This window comes from Aphidius gifuensis, linkage group LG3 (genome assembly GCF_014905175.1).
Source record: "Aphidius gifuensis isolate YNYX2018 linkage group LG3, ASM1490517v1, whole genome shotgun sequence".
Classification (NCBI taxonomy): domain Eukaryota; kingdom Metazoa; phylum Arthropoda; class Insecta; order Hymenoptera; family Braconidae; genus Aphidius; species Aphidius gifuensis.
The window spans coordinates 8,017,979-8,035,899 of record NC_057790.1 but is presented as its reverse complement, the minus strand read 5'-3'; the positions used below and the strand labels follow the sequence as shown (position 1 = coordinate 8,035,899).

The window sequence follows — 17,921 nt, the reverse complement described above, 5'->3', positions numbered from 1 at the left end:
TCAAAGACAAAGTCTTTGTTTCTGCATTTTGTATTTATCTCTTTTATTTTCATTTAAAAAAAAAATGCGTGAAAGAGATAAAGAAGAAGGCATTGCTAAAGATGGAGTAACTACCACCCCCTGCCCCTTCCTCCTGCCAAGCACCTCATGGCTTGGTGGTACGTGTGGCACCTCGACAACTTGAAAAAACACGCGATCGATCGAGTGCGTAGTAGAAACGCATTTCTGCGTGCGCTCGGGGGCGCGTTACGCAGTGTATTTGCTACTGGTCATGAAAGAGATAAAACAAGAGGGAGAAAGAGAGAGGATAAAAAAGGGGTGGGTGGGTGGATGGCTTCAGGGAAAGAGCGATTGAGGGGGTGGTAAAAGAAAAAGAGAAATGATTTTACTGTACTATGTGCCTGAGTGCAATAGCAAATACCCGGGGAAGCTGTGACTCATCCTGTGGGAGTCCTGTTCCCGTGGCAGGAAATGTCGAGTAGGGGCGGGGATCGATATATCGACTCGAGGAAACACTCTCCTATAACGCTTTATATATAGAGTTATAGGAGACTTTTTTTTTTTCCTTTTTATTTTTAACTTACTTAAATTTAAAATGAAAAAATATATTGCTTGAAAAATTTTCTACGCAATTTAATTTTTTTTTTTCTTTTCATCAATAAATATAATATTATTATGATTGTTATTTTCAATTAATTCGAATGGATTATTTATAAATTGACAGTATTGATTTTAATAATGTATATATTTTTTTTTTAATTCTTCATTTTGTGGGCTTGTTTTTATTAGACATTGTGGAAATGCGACACCCAGTGAAAATGAACTTTTATTATTTGTCTAAGCTTGATAATTCCAAATCGATCGACCTTTACGCCTTTCACCAAATCGAAAAGATAATAATAATAATAATAATAATAAAGGGTGGGTTAATCCTGAAATATGTATAGGTATAGAAAAATGTATATATATACAATCGAGAGTATATATATATATATATATGACTCTCTTTCACACCCTTTATATATCCTTTTTACTTCAATTTTCGATTTTTTATTATTATTGTTTATATATATACTTTTATATTTTTTTCTTTTTATACATTATTTCGTTGGTGTTGAATTTCCTCTAACGAAAATTTATTAAAAATATAAATACGTATGCGATTGACAGTGTAATGCTAGAATAGTCTTTTTCCTTTTTGCCATTTAACGTCGGATAATCGAGTCGTGAGTTTTTTCAAGAGGAAAAGTCTTTTCCTGATAAAGATTTCGACGTTCAAGACATACTTTCTCGCACCGTGTCTTTTTCAATAAATTTTGGATAAATTGATTTTGTTTTTTTTTTTCGATAAGTACATTGTCAGTAATAGAACAAAATAATTCAAGGTTGAAAATAATATCAAACGAAAGCACAAGTTTATTAACTAAAAGCTCGAATAATTTGTCTTGTACTGTAGTAGTGACAGCCAATCACAACATTAGTTACGTTTGGCCAAACGACTGTGGCTCCATTGCTCATGTGTGTGTGATTTATGAGTCAAATATCGTTGACTTTGCTCGGTTTGATTCAACATAACCTCATGATAATAGGGGATTCATTTTATATTATGTAATTAACAGTATAACTAGATTGGAATGGTTAAAAAAATTGAAGTTTTATGAGTTATTTGATTCTAAGCAAACATTTTGCTCAAATATTATGTTTATTATACCCTGGTGGAAGTATTTCTCCGGATAACTTTGCCTTTCTCGGTTTTTTTCTTTTTTTAGTACTCCGTTTTACTCTAGAATTTTTATTGCAATGTGAAATTACATTCCCATATATTGGGGATATGTTCAGATAACTTTGTGCGTCTCTAAAAAATCTGTAAATTCACACGTATTAAATATAATTTATTAAATTGGTTATCTTCATACTTAAACAATTGAATCAAAGAGAATAATTTCGAGTTTTTTAGTAATATTTTTTTTTTTCAAATCGGAAATGAAACTGAATGTATGAATTTTATCTACTTTGAAAGACAAATTACATTTGTCTTTTTTTTTAAACAACAAGTATTTAATTATTTTTTTGAGGTTATATTTACTGAACATGGTTTCGGTATTGGCAAATAATTCGTATCGGCACAGCAGTTCCGGTTTCCTTTGCTAGATCGAAACGGAGAAGCCCATGAAAGTAAAAAAAAAAAAATTTGAAAAAAATATAAATAAAGAAATGAGAAAGAGGATATCCCTATTTATGCAATGCTTCGTGGCAAAAGAGCGACCATGTATGCGACAGGCTAAAAAGGGCAAAAAAAAAAAGTAGAGACGAGTATTCAGTTACAAAGCCAAAAAAAAAATTAAAAAAAAAAAAAAAAACTATAGGAAAAAATGAGAAAATAAGAAAGTCCTTAGCAATATACTATAGTAAAAAACTTGAATTATCAAGCGAATATATTTAATTTAAATAAACTGGAATTTTAAATTGCTTTTGAATTTTTTTTTTTCTTCAATTCAAACTTTATTCTATGGTTATCTTAGTTTAGTATATTATTATTTTCATAAATTATAATTATATGGGTTATTTTTCCAAAAAGATTTTTTCTCTATATAATAAAGTTTTTCTTCTATAATTATAACAAAACTTTTAAAAAAAAATCATTTTTTCATTATAAAATACCTTATTGTTAAAATGAAAAATCTTTTGAGAAAATTATCCATTCAAAGTGTATTTTTGTTATAAAATTGAAATTATTATTAATAATATGTTAGTAATAATAAGAACGTTAATAATATTTTATTAAAACTTTTGCACATTGGTAAAAAATAAAAATTTTAATCATTTTGTTAATATGTTTTTGTTAATTTTGTTATTATATTCAATTTTAACTTTTGTATTATTTTATTAGTTGGTTAGTAATTTTTTTCAACAACTTAATTCTATTGTTATTAATAATTCAAGTTTATTAGTTTTTTATTTTTAATCATGTTAGTAATTTATTGTTAGTAATCACAAACTACAAAAAAAAAAAACACTTTGCTATCAACAAAGTTGTGTTAAAAAATGTTAATAAAATTATTAGATATAAGTATTAGTTAAAAACTTATTTTTAATGTTAATTCACACAAATAATTGAAGAAAAAAAAAAAATGTGAAAATATATTTCAGCAATTTAAATACATTTATATAAATAATTGTTTTCAACTTCCAGATAAATATGTTTATATGTTATTGAAAATAAAGATATTTTCAGAATAATATATAAGTCAAAGCTCTATATTAAAAAAATTTCAAATTCAAAAAGAATATAACAAATAGAAAATATAAATAATCAATATGTAATATAGATTGATGAAAAAAATTTAAATTCTCTAAATAATAATTTGTCGACCGTCTTAACATTTTCCGTAAACATTTATTTGAAAATTAATCACGATATCATGTTTTCGAAATGAGACTGAATAGTTTTTGCGACGATGTGTTTACTTGAAGCGATAACTTGACCGATAACAAGTTTTTGTATTGCCGAGTTCTTCAGGGTTATCAGTGTCCCAGGGCAACAAACCCGTGACGGCCATACTCGCAAATGTTAAAGAAAAAAAAAATCCACATTTGTTATAATATTATAAATATGTATATATAAATAATAATAAGATATGATAATTACATTTGAATATTTATGAAAATTAATAAAGAAAAAAAAAGTTGAACAAAAAAATTGAAGGATTAAAATGATGATGTTGAGCTTAAATTTGACTGACAAAATACAGATATGACTAAAGCTATTTTAACAAATAAAAAAAGACTTTTTTTTTCCACTGAAATACCCTTGATAACGGTGATTTACACATCTGATAAAATCGTATATAAAGTTACACATATATCCACTATATGAAAATCAAAATAGTTGAAAAATAAATTATCGATATTGTGGTAAAAAATATTCAAGAAACATCATCCCCACAACGATTATTATCAGATTATTTGAAAATTGTCAAAATGCCCCTTGGCATTATATTTTAAATTCTAATTTATCTACCTTAAAAATTTTTTGATGTTAAAAAAAAAAAAAATCTCCAACTATGACAAGAAATATAAAGTAGATAAAAAAGAAAAAAAAAATTGTGTTAACGAGTTTTCAAGTGATAAATGCGTTTCGAAAAAAAAAATAACAGATAATATTCAGACGAGAGAAAAATATTGATTATTGATAAAAAAAATATATATATATATAAATAAATAAATAATGAAAAAAAAAACAAAGTTTTGTGTGCCACTGATATCAGTGTGTTATTTGGAAATAAAATATCATTGGTAAAAGGTATAAGAAACAAGCTCAAGTTCAAGAAAAGGTACACATGTAAATACTATATACATGTATATATATAACAAGAGGAGGATATATTATGTAGCACAAAAAATGAGGGAACAAGAGTAATACGTAGATAGTGTAGGCGCGTGCGTTTTATTTTTATTATTTTTTCCTCCCTCTTTCCAAAATATCTGGGGGGTTGTAAGATACTCGTCGAGCTGCACGTGGAGCCACAAAGAGTACGCGAGTAAAAGAAGGAAAAGAGGGACCAAAAAGTAGGGTGAGTTTAGTTGTTGTGACGGCGAGGTCGAAATATATAGTACGTATATTGGCCCTTTTCCTCTTCCTCGTATTGTCATAACCGTATCATCCGTCATTCTGTCTGATACTATACTTACTACTACTACTACTTTTACTACTACTATCCCTTTTTATTCTTTTACGTAGGCGGAAGCCTACTAGTATTTTATTTTCTTTTCTTCAACTTGTAAGTTTTTTTTTTTTATCTTCTTTTCATCTGAGCTTGAACTCTTTTTCTTAGCTATATGTATTGATTTATACGCTGTAACTCAAGATGACATCTTGCTCCTTTTCTTTATATATAAAACTTTTATTTTCTATCATTTTTTTTTTTAACGAAATTCATCAAACAAAGAAAAAAATCATTCGTATGTGTTTGTATCAATGATAAATTTATATTGATATATAAAAATAATTTTTCATTTATTATTTTAAAATTATTGTTTATACATTTAATGCACATGATATTTCATGTGTGAGTCATGGGTCAAACGTCGTACCACAACGTCAGGGATAATTGATTTGTTTGTTTGCAAAAAAAATTCTGTTTATACACGCGATCGTTGTTCGTACATCGACTTTATGATATTTACAAAAAAAAAAAAAAATAAATAAATAAATATAAATAATTGAATGTAAAATTAGAAAATAAATAATAATTTATTTGTTTATTATTTTAAGACAAAAATAAATAATTAAAATTATTATTATTTTTTTAATATAAAATATATTTTTTAATTTTTACTAAATTCAAAAAATTTGATCAATAATAATGATGATTATTGTGACCCATGTCAAAGCCTTGAACTTGTTCTACGATAAACGTCACTTGTCTCGATTATTATTGCCAAAGACCTGTAGCAATATCATTTCTCAAACATGTAAATTTTTATAATTTAATTTATACTTTTGAATATATATGTTATTTTTAAATGAAAAAATAAAATTATATTAATTTTATTATCCTTATATATTTTTAATAAAATACTGATGATAAAAAAATTATTATTGATATTTAATGTGATAACAATCAATAAGATATATATATCCAAAATAATAAGGACAATTATATAACCAGGTAAACAAGAAACACGTGTAAATGTAGGTTGTTGTAATATCGTGAACTCTGAATAGCAACCTACCAACCCCAAATTCAATGTCACTGGCAATAACAAACCACCTCTCTCGTTTTATCCGTTTCCCTCTGGGAAAATATATATATATTTTCCTGGCTGTTTTTCCCTCAACCCTCCGACTAAGCTTTTCCCTCAACCCTCAATTTTTTCCCCAGTTTTGTTGGGCACCCCTCTTGCTTGCCACACCAACCAACCAACTCACTCATTCTTCTTCCTCATCCTCCTCCTCTTTGGCACATTCAGGCCGAACATCGAGGCCAAGTTCACGCAAACTCCCCACTCATATAATACACACAGATAAATATCTCTTTAACAACAACAATAACATTTAAACTTCAAATAGCCTCTCTCTCTTCCACCCACCTATACCATTACCACCCACTGACTTAACAGCCCTTTTAAACTTCTATGAAATATATTTATTTATATGTATATATATATACATACACAACTTCTTTATGTTTATTTCTTTTTCTTTTTAAAAGCATCAACAACAAAATATATACAGTTCACACGCTCACACATCCCATATCTAAATTGATACATTTATATGTATATAATATATACACACTTGTTATTCACGCATTTTAAAAATGGAAATTTCATATTGCATTTAAAAAATTTTCCATTGAAAATTAGAGTAAACCACGCATATCGTGATTCTTCGTGAGAAAACATAATAATAACTCTATTTTAATAAGAAAAAGATTTTTAAAAAAATGTAATAACAAACACTTTTCTTGCAATTTAATAATAAACTACTTGTAATGAGTTAATGTATGTTTAAATTGCGACTAATTGATTTAAATTTTTATAAATAATAATAATAATTTGTATTATGTTAATTGTGTGACTCACCTTTTTTTCTGTAAGTTTTTCACAACGTCGCATTTTACATATTTGATGACTTTTATCATTTCTACAAGGTGCACAATCACCACAATTGTCTTTACGTTGACATCCAATACACTCACCACATCTTTTACGTTTTTTTTTAGTTGGTTTATCACCAATATTACCATCATTATCATTATCACCCATACTACCACTCATATGATGTTGTCCACGATTTGCTGTTGATGATACTGCAGCAACTTGTCCAGAACTTTCAACATTACCACCATCTTCAGATTCCATTGAACCAGCACGTATTTTTCTACGTTCTTTTTTACGTCCATCAACACCACCAATTGTACGTGATGTTGGTGATGAATCAAGTACTGTTGACATTGGATTTTGAAAATTAGTATGATGTAATTGTGGATATTCTTGTTTAACAACAGTTAATACAGTATGATGTGGATGTCCTGGTGGTGGTGGTGCAAATGTTGGTACTGTTGTTGGACCAAGTAATTGTATATGTCTTTCATCAAGTAATTGTTGTTGTAAACCTGGTACTTCACGTGCTTGTACTGGTGCTGGTACTAATGGATAACCAACATTTGTACGATGTGTATGTGTATGTGATGATGGTGTTACAACTGATGATGATTGTGGTAAAACTGATGATGGTGGTGGTGGTAATGGTAATGGTGAACCAAGTGTATGAAAACTTGGTAAACCAACAGCTGATGTTACTGGTGGTGAATGTGATATTGATGCTGGTGATAATGGTGTTAATGCTGTTAATTGTGGTTCTGATTCACTTGGTGGTGCAAACTGACTTGCGAATGAAGGTAAACCTTCACTATTTGGTGGCATACCGCCGTGTTTTGATTCCCAAGGACGATATTGACTTGCTAATACAACTTCACCACGTGAATCAATTAAACGTCCAGTTAAACCTTCGTAATAATCCCACGGTGATGTTAATCCTAAGCCAATATCTTGACTATGTAATGTTGTCAATGTTGTACCACTATCCATTGTTACGTCACCAGAAAAGCTACTGAATGGCGGCAAATTACGTATTGAATCACCAGTATTTAATGGTGATGCAATTAATGCCGCCGGAGGGCTCACCCTCTCGGTGGCCGGCTCCTTCTTCACTTCCACGCTCATCTTCTACACAGCATCCTTAAATCCGTCATCGTTTTTTTGTAAATTTTTTTATTTATTTTTTGTAATTTTATTTATTGGTTTTTTTTAAATAATTTTTTCCGCCTTTAATCCTACACTTTTGTCTTGTATTCACCACCGTTTTTTTTTTTTTTGTGACTCTGGGCAATTTCGATAATGGATTTTGTTAAACTTGGATTTTTTTTTTAACTCTGATTTGTGTTGTGGTTTCTTTTTTGTTTTTTTTTCTAACAGGATGTCAATCAGAGAATTCACGTAATTTTTTAAAACACTTTTTGGAAGATTTTCTTATGTATTTTGTTGTTTTTTTTAAAAAAAAGTCTACGGTTCACTTGCTTATCTAAAAAAAAAATTTTTTTTTTTTTTTACTGAGCTAGACACGGGCCTCCACTTTGTTTTCTTGCTAATCTTGCTTTGTACTCGACAGGTTTAGGCTACGAACTGAAGTAGATTGGTTTATTTTTTTGTTTTAATTATTACTTTTTAACACTTTTATTTTCCTGAGCGAAATTCTTCACAATTTATGGTTTTTTTTTTTTTATTAAAATTTGATAAAATTTAGTTTTTTTTTTCTTGATTGTTTTTAGTTTAATTTTTTATTTTTGTACAAAATGTAAAATACTTATAATGTTATTTATAAATTCCTATGCTTTTTAAAGCTTATTAAAATTTTTGTATTTTTTTTTTATTTAGACTGTGTAACTAGCTTGATTTTTTGTTTTGTTAATAACGGTGTGCGGAGAACTTTGTTAATTTAATTTTAATTTTTCCACTGTCTTCGAGCAATTGCCCTTCTTTCGTTGAAGTGATTAGTAGAAAATGGTAGATTCTTTGGTTTATGGTTTAGCTCACTCGTTTTGTATTTAATTGATCCTCTTGACACAAATTTGATTTTTTATTTCTTAAATTTTCTTTTTTTTTTTTTTTACAATAATTATTCACTTGTTCATAATCCTTTTGATTTGGCACTGTCGGATTTTTTTTTTTTGTATCTGATATATTTAAATAAAATTTTGTACACTTAAAATTAAGATATCAATATATGAATCTCAATTTTTTTTTATTAATTTTCTTTCAATTTTATTTTTCAAACTTAAGCTTTTGGGATTTTTTTTTTTTAAATGACAAATATAGACACTAGTTTTGTGATTCGCGATTCGTAAGAAAATATAAATCACTTGAGGTTAATGTGGCTTGTTTGAAGGCTGTTGATTTGTACGATCTGTAAAAATATAAAATAAACAAAATTAATTAACATTATCATATGCAAACAAACAAAAAAATTACTAATAATATATTTAAATCTTTTTTTAATAAATTCAAAAATTGTCTGGCAATTTGTGATTTTTAAAATGGCTACAACACTTCCTGTGTTGCTACTCTGATAATACCTATATAAAAATAAAAATAAATAGAATAAATTAGTGTTTATCCATATGATGTACATGCGTTCAGAATAATGATATTTGAATATTTTGTTCATTTCTTGTAAAAATAAATAATAAAATATAATAAAAAATATTTTATTTCCTTTTTTTTTGTCTTCATATATATAAAAAGCAGGTTAAACATATTGTTTAAATTATTGCTTGAAGATGTTCTCGGTCGGGTGTCTTCTCAGTGGGTCGCTCGGGTAAAAAAGACGTATCCAGAGCACGCAATCGCATATAAAACCCACGTGTGTTGTGATGGGCTTCCGCGCACGTTGACCACGCGTTCTCGACCGTTCTTCCCTCAAGGTTACTATTACGAGTCCTCCCTACTATATATACTCCTCACAACTGCCCACCTATTCTCACGCTCTCACTCTTTGACATAAACAAACGCTATTCGAGACTAGAACCATCGTATTTAGAACTACTAAATTTATCTATATCCCCTCACTATCGTTCTCTCTATTTTACTCATCATTAAATTGCCCAAAAACAAATCAACATATAATTATATAAATTTTTAGATAAAAATAATTAAACAAATAAAAAAATATAATAATAAAATTAGATATAATGAATGAAAATATATTTTTTGATATATATTTTTTTGAAAAATATTTTTTTCTACCATAGTTTAGAGCCATGACTGGCAATCGGAATAGCCCTCGACCAGGACCAACTATCGACCCGTTTTTGGTGTGTACATGGTGTCTCACACCCCTCTCAAAATACACGATGCCAAAGCTGGTCGATATTTACCCTCTAGAATAGTCATTCTGTATGTCGTGTATACTATAATAATATATATGTACACGCACTGTGCACGACAGCATTGATCGTACATGTTAATGCATCAAAATGCATTTTTTTTATTATTAAATTAGGTGTTAATTTGTAATGGTAATAAATTTAACTTGAATATATATATTAATTATTAATATTTTAGTGTTAATTTTATGACAAAAACAACAAGGGATTATTGAACTTTTCTTTAGCTGTTAATAAAATGTCTGTAAATTCAAATATATCGCGAACTTTAGTCTTTAAAGGTCGCAAAACTCATTCGTCGCGACGATATCAGCGTGACTGATAGTTTAGTATTATTATTATTTTTTTGTGATAATATAACACTTCATCATTATTAAGATTATTGTTAAAAAAAAGGAAAAGCATGTATATATTCATTTTAAAATTTTTACAAGACAAAAAAAAAGTTGTGTAAATAATTGTTATTTTTCGCTTTCTATTTTTTTTTTTGGTTTTTTTTTAAAAAAATAGAAAAAAATAAGGTTTTCTTGGACAAAGAAAAAAAATTCGACCTATAGAGAAGTGGCAATATTTTTTTTTAACGTTAACGAGCAAAAAAGCGTGTAGAATGGTGGTACATGAAAAAAAAAAAGGAAAGTAGGGGCAAAGATCCGGGCAGTTTGGCTGTGTGTATATTGCAAAGCAGCTGGTTCTTAGCAGCAATGCACTTTCGCTGAATCGACCGTAGCAAATACACGAAAAATTCAATACAGACTCTCTTTTGGTCGTTCACATTTGCGAGGATTGCAGATATGCGAAGGCCCATTATAATAGTGCACGCTTTGTCGTGTTATATACCCAGTGCAACGAATGAAATGACTTTGCCTCTGAATATTTGTTTGTTTTTTTGTTTTTTTTTTTTTTCTATATTATATAGTACTTGTCCTTAAGACATACTATGTCCAATATTAACATGTGTTTTTTTTTTTTTTGGCATATAACACAACTTTATTACAAGCATTTCCAAATGTGCTTCCTGGAAATATTGTCTCAATGATAAATGCACAATTTTAAGAAAAAAATTTATATTAATTAATTTTTTAAATTTAAAATAATTATAATAATCAATTAGTAAAGAATATTTCATTGTCTTTATTTGGTATATAGATTTTTTGAAGAACCCTTCAGTGAATTTTTAGAATATCATTCTATTTAATTTAATGTTTTAATGCTTTGAAATAATTTTAAAATTCTAAAATGAAAAAAAAACATGAAAATACAAAAAAATAAAAAATCAATGATAGATGAATTTAGACTATTATCAAGTACATTGTTTGATATATATATTACAAGAGTAAATAGCTGATGAAAAAGAAATAAAAAAAAAAGCTCTTTCGCGTATATAGACTTTCGCCGACCTCGTGGTGCCGCGATGGAGAGTCTCGCGCGACAAAGGCTGGCTTGATTCAAGGTCTCACTAATACTATTTCACTCAACAAAACCAAAACTCTCAAACACCATTATAATATATATATAGGTGTATATATATATGAACTTATAAAAGTACATATATATAAATTGTTAGTTGGCTATATATTCAAAGCCTACAATTCAGCCACATATAAACGCACGCGCACAATAACAATTTCACATGTATTTCAAACAGGGAATTTTTTTTTTACTACTCCAAAATCTACTACGTGGTTTTTGGTAGTTTAGAAACCTTAATATTTTACCTACGTATATACATTCACATCAATTCAACCCTTTACACATAATAATAATAATAATAAAAGATTTTTTTTTTTTTTAATTATTATTATTTAAAAAAATTTGTAAATGAATTTAATATTTTATAATTTATTAGTAATTGAAATATATATATATATATTAAATAAAAAAAAAGGATAAAATTAATTTAAATATAATTTAAAATGTTATGTTAAACTTAGAGAATGAAAATAAAAAAAAAAAATTTTGTTGACGAATTTAAATAGTTAATGAAATAAAGTAAATGATTGAGTCGATTGAAAAAATACGAATTGATTGAAAAATTGATTCATAAATGTTGTATATAAAAAACATACATTATGATAGTAGTTGTAATATTATAAATGTATGTGTGATTAAGTTGAAAATGGTCCCTTGGTATCCGTCAACATTTTGACGATGATGATGATGATGATGCGCATGTCTCTATATTACACGCGGAATTTTCAGTAAATAATATTAACAAAATAACATACACACATATACTGTTGATATTTTTTATACATAAAATAATATATACACAATAAATTTATCGTCCCTTCAATCCACCCATACACCTTTGAAATATATAGTTGATATAAAATTGCGTCGATTGCGTGACTGATACTTAAATTGGTTCGCTAAACCACAGATTAATGTTAGCCGAATAATAACGAAAAATCCCGAAGGCATGTTCATCTAGTAAATCTATATATATTTTAATTGGTTTAAAATTTTTTTTTTATATTGTAATTAATATTATTTTTTTCCATATTAACAAGGTTGATGTCTCTCATGATTTTGTCTGTTGACATTGAACGTATTTGATTTGGGAAAAAAAAGTTCACTTGATGTGTGGAAGGAAATGAACATGTCATATAAATAATCATGAACACAATATAAATATAATATTTAAAAAACTTAATAAAACAAACGAGTTTCATTGGTTATTATTTATCATGGTGAAAAACAACTAGGTATATATACACAGAAGTAAAAAAGCCTGGAGTTTGAAGTTAATCCAGGGTCGTTACCTCGTTGCCTCGAAACACACATCCGGTGCCTGGCTAACACAACTTTACTCTTTCGATCTGCTCTCGCTTTGAATTACAAAAAAATATATATATATATATATATATATAAGAGAAAAAAACCTTTGAAAAGACAATGGAGCAAAGGAAATTATTCAAAATCAAACAAACAAAAATGATAAATTAAATCGTATAATTATCATATGACATTTTATGGCCAAAAATAATAAAAATTGTTTGTTTTTTTTGTAAATTATTGCTTTCATTGTAGTGAACATGAAAAACTGTGGTAATCATGATTATTAAATATTAACCAAGGTGAAATAAATAAATAAAAAAAAATAAAAATAGATAAGATAAATTGATGTAGGTTTAAATATAATCAAGGGCAAATGCATACTGTCAACAAACAAAATCATGTAAAACCTATATTGCTCCATTTTACCTAATGTATAAATTAAAAACTTCAAGTTGTTTAGTTATTTTTTTTTTATTACTATAGTCTAGCCAAAATTCGTTTTCGTAACATCGACAACAATTCCGGAACCCTGGCAATACACAACTTGCATGAAAATAATAAAAAAAAAAAACAAATAATAATAATAATAAAAATACCGAAAAGAATCGCGAAAGGATCCAGGTTGACCAGCGAGACCATAAATCTCATCGCGGTACCCGTTGTTCTCGCCAAGAAGACCTCCACTGTATGCACGATCTAAACTGTGCCGAAAGTCGTCTTGCTTCTTGGAAAACAAAAAAAGATATAAACCCAAAAACACGACGAATGAAAGAAGACGACTACCAAAATATAAAAAAAAGGGTTCAACAACAAAAAACAAAAAAAAGATAGGAGAAAAATAAATAAATAAATTGACTGCGGTTACGAAACAGTAGCTTTTTTTTTTTTTTCTATCGCGTTATTCTCTTTCATGACCTCGAGATAATAATTTTGAGCTTTTTTTTTTTTATCAATCTAGAGAAAAAATGTATTATTATTTAATTTTCAATCAACTTTTGGTATGATGTTTCAATTATTTATCAAGCTTGCAAATGATATTTATCATTTTTTTTGTTAATTGTCAACCAAAAATAATATTAAATTTATCATTTTTTAAATATATTTTTATGGGTTTATCCAGCATGAGTCACAGGTCGATATTTTTTGCTCCCAAATAAACGTAAAAAGAATTTTTTGAAATGAAAAAAAAAAAAAAGCTCCACGTATGTACTGGTATGCATATGCACCAGTGCGAAAAAAAAATGAAAAAGGGGAAGAAAAAAAAAGAAATATATAAAAAGCCTCATCATATCTTCGTCACACTTGCTGTGCCTTGATGTACGTATATCTTCCCTATTTTTTTTTGGCTTGTACACACGCATTCAATCCACATTTACACAAGATTACGTTGACAGGAACGACGCGAATAAACCGAGCCAGATTGGATCCAGTGTTAATGCACCAGAATGAGACAAACCTATTCACATGCATTGTATACTTGTGTTGTATATAAAAGAAAACGAAAGCAAAAGTGGAGTGCACTCTCTACATATCATCCTTGCTTGTCTTCTCTGCATCATCATCATCATCATCATCATCATACCACATCCACACTTTCATTTTTATTCCCGAATACATATTTACGTGATCAACGTTATTTTATTTATAAAAAAAAAAAAACCATCACTTAATCCAAAATTAAATTTTGTTAATTATATACGTATTGAAAATATAAATACAGTAATATTTGTATGAAAAAACAAAATACCCTGATAAAATAATCACAATTGATTGACTTGATATTTGATTATTATATTTGTAGATAAAAACGTCGTGTTTTTTTCATAAAAAATTTAGGTTAAAAATATATTTAAACACCATAAAAAAATATTAAGTAGTTTAAAATATTCACAAACACATAAAATCCATTTTTATTATTTAGTTGTGTCACTTATTGGCTGACGATTAATAATTATTAAGTAAAAAAACAACTATACTTTTTACCCGTACTTTTTAGTATTTTTTTTATAGATGTGTAATAGTTGTCACGCAATTTTTTTAAACCAAACACACCGTTTCACCCGCATATCGAGCAACTACAATGCAATTATTAATTTAAAAGAAAAAAAAAAAAACTAACAACAATGTCGTTATCAGTCAAATGTTATAATTTGTAATATTCCTTACTTCACCCATAGATTTTTTAATTCGCGGTTAAACAATTATTGATATATATACACACACGTGCATGTGTGTGTGCGTATTAAATAATTAATTTAAAAATAACGTCAAAAAATAAACTAATTATGTATTTATTAATCACGTAATAAAAAAATTGAATGAAAAATGAAAAAACATAAAAAACAAAAAAAAAACAAACGAAAAAAAAAAAAAAAAAAAAAAAAAATTTAAAAACTTTATTAAATATTTATTTATTTATTTATTGTTTATATTTATTTATTTATTTTTTTTTTTATTTTTCCTTTTTTTTACACCACAGCCAAACATACACGCACACAACACCGGATCGTGGAATACTAAATTGTCGTTTCTCTTTTCTCTTTCGTCTCTCCTCGGGGATCAACACAGTACAGCAACTTTAGCACGCGCCCGCGCGCGCACCTCCACTATTCTATCCTCGTATTTATTTCCCCTCCACATCTACCATGCCGCCCTTTACGTCCCTCTTTTTTTACGCCCGTCTTCGCAACGATCCCCCGCGAACACACACATTTTTTTATTTATATTATTACTCCAAAAGCTCCGAAATGAAAAATAATTTTTAAAATATAAATAAAATAATGAGTATACATGAAAAATATAAAAATAATGACAAACCATTCACTGAACACGACAATATAATTTTTTTTTTTTTTTTTTAATATATATTTGTTATAATAATTAGTAAAAAAAAATTGCTTCAAATTATAATAATAATTTATTTTTAAAACAATTAATTAATTTTTTTTTTTTATCCATTAAAGTAATGATTAATTTGGTATACACTTTTTATCATCGATGATAATTAATAAATAAATATATATTAAAAAACAACAACAACAACAACAACAATTTTTGTACCTTTGGTTGCGGGCTGAGCCGTGCTGTGTTGCTTGCCGCGCAGTCACTGTATGCCAATCCAAACGTATTCTTTGTCCAAATGAAATTGCAGCTGGCCCGCGTTAACTTGATTCGTTAATATTCGGTTAAGCTCGGTTATTATCGTTTTTGTTGTCCCGGTGTATTTTTTCATGTGGCGGGAAGAAATATAAGGACTTATATTATATGGGGTTTTGTCAGTAAGGTGGTAGTATATTCATGGTGGAAAGGGAATCAAGAGAGTCATGATAAGAGGAGGTAAGGGGGTTGCAATAGCGGTGGTTATAGAACGAATGATGATGGTGGGGCGTGGATAGAAAATAAAAGAGGGAAAAAACATTAAAAAGAGATAGGGGTATATATTTTATATGTATACTTTATAAATATATACACAATTTATCGCGATTGTACCCCCGGTCTGCAGGATATGCCCCGCTAAAACATACCCCCTTTACTTTTTTATTATTATTTTGTTTTATTATTGTCACAGCATGGCTGTACAGGTAAATTATTTATTTTTTTAATCATTTTATAACTAATGTTGTTGTTGTTTTTTTAATATAATGAATGAATCGTGATTTGACTCCGAAATTACGGAAAATCAAAGGAAGTCAGAGAGAAATCGTTGCGGAATCGTTTGTCAAAATAGTGTGATAAAAGAAAATCAAAAAAAAAAAGTTGATCTTGGTAAAAATAATTCTCCGTATTTTCACCGTATTTTCGCGGAATTTTTCCATCAGCTAAACGTAATTGAGACTTCTGGAAAAATCATTAACAAAACTAGAAAAAAATTAGAGATTTTTTTCGCATTTCATTCATTAAAAAACATACCTTTAATTTACCGAGAAATTTTGGAAAAATCTGGAGAAAATTTGAGACTTTTTTGATGATAAATTTCTTTCACTAAAACCTATGTGTGATTCTTGTTCCATTGAATTTACTACAGTCGTGAAGGGAACCTTTTTTGCAACCCTTATATATATGAAAAAAAAAAAAAAAAAGTGATTCTACTTTTACAATTAGACAGAATTTCAATAGTTTTTTTATTTGCAACAGGTTGGAAAAATGCAGACTTATTTTTGAGATAAATTTCGAAAATTGATCAACAATAAAAACAACAAAAATCAACAATTACTGAAAGACAATTTCGATTTAAATTGTTGCTCAATTTACTGTTATTTTTCAAGGTCAATTACCAAAATTTATCAACAATTACAACACAAATAAGTTTGAATTTTAGTAGACTCGTTGCAAAAAAATACCAGTTAGAAAGTTTAAATTGTAAATATACATTGGATTCTTGAAAAAAAAAGTTCTGTAATTGTAGATTATTATATTTTGGTCGCTTGAAAAGTGTTGGTAGCGAAAGATAAAAAATATATACCGTAAGATAAAAAGAAAAAGAGTTTGAATAAAAGGCCCAAAAGTCCAGGTTCTTCGAGATTCAAGATATCTCGGGAACATTAAAGCATATATGTATATACTGGTGATGATTATGAGGGTTTATAGATGCTTATCCGAGGTGACAACGTCAAGACCAGCTACCGTATTACATTCAAAATAACACAAAATATATACTTTATATTATTTTTTTTTTCATCTCTTCTCATTTCAACATAAGGATATATAAATACCCTCATGTAACACAACAGACATGTGTTAGTGTTGGGACATTATGAAGCATGGAAAATGCCATATGCTTCAACAACATTTTCGGCTCAACATTTTTTATTTCATATCTTCCGCCTTAAAAAAAAAAAACCATTATAATTATATCCAACTTGAATTTCTGTTATTAAAAATGAAAAAAAAAAACATTTAAATTTTCACAAGTCGTTCTCACGTTGTTCTTGATAAAAAACATTTCATTAAAAAGGAAAGACACAAAAAAAAAAAAAAAACCAACAAGTATGAAAAAATTAATTTTATAAAGTTTATAATCCAGATGTTATGGAGATTCATTAATTTGCAACACCAACGTAACAATCAAGACGTCAAAAATTATATTTTTTATTTTCTCATTTCCACAAAACAAGAAAATCCGTGGCACACATTATATGTAATTAACATTAACGCTTCATACGGATTGTGCATCCGGAGTTTGGCAAAAAATAA

The 17,921-nt window shown here is 27.9% G+C and overlaps 1 protein-coding gene and 1 long non-coding RNA gene across 2 annotated transcripts in view; both read right to left on the bottom strand.

The window, feature by feature from the left end:
- The window catches only part of LOC122851822 (DNA N6-methyl adenine demethylase), a 53,708-nt gene extending 45,378 nt beyond the window's left edge, over window positions 1–8,330 (bottom strand). The window contains exon 1 of the mRNA XM_044151291.1: window positions 6,589–8,330. Coding sequence (XP_044007226.1) covers window positions 6,589–7,731 — 1,143 coding nt within the window. The 5' untranslated portion in view covers window positions 7,732–8,330. The remainder of the gene's footprint in view (window positions 1–6,588) is intronic.
- A 301-nt stretch (window positions 8,331–8,631) lies between these two features.
- Window positions 8,632–15,884, bottom strand: LOC122851823. Its single transcript, XR_006373745.1, has 2 exons — window positions 15,789–15,884; window positions 8,632–8,971 (listed from the first exon to the last, which is right to left on the bottom strand). It is a non-coding gene; the product is annotated as an uncharacterized LOC122851823 (long non-coding RNA).
- Between the last annotated feature and the right edge of the window lie 2,037 nt (window positions 15,885–17,921).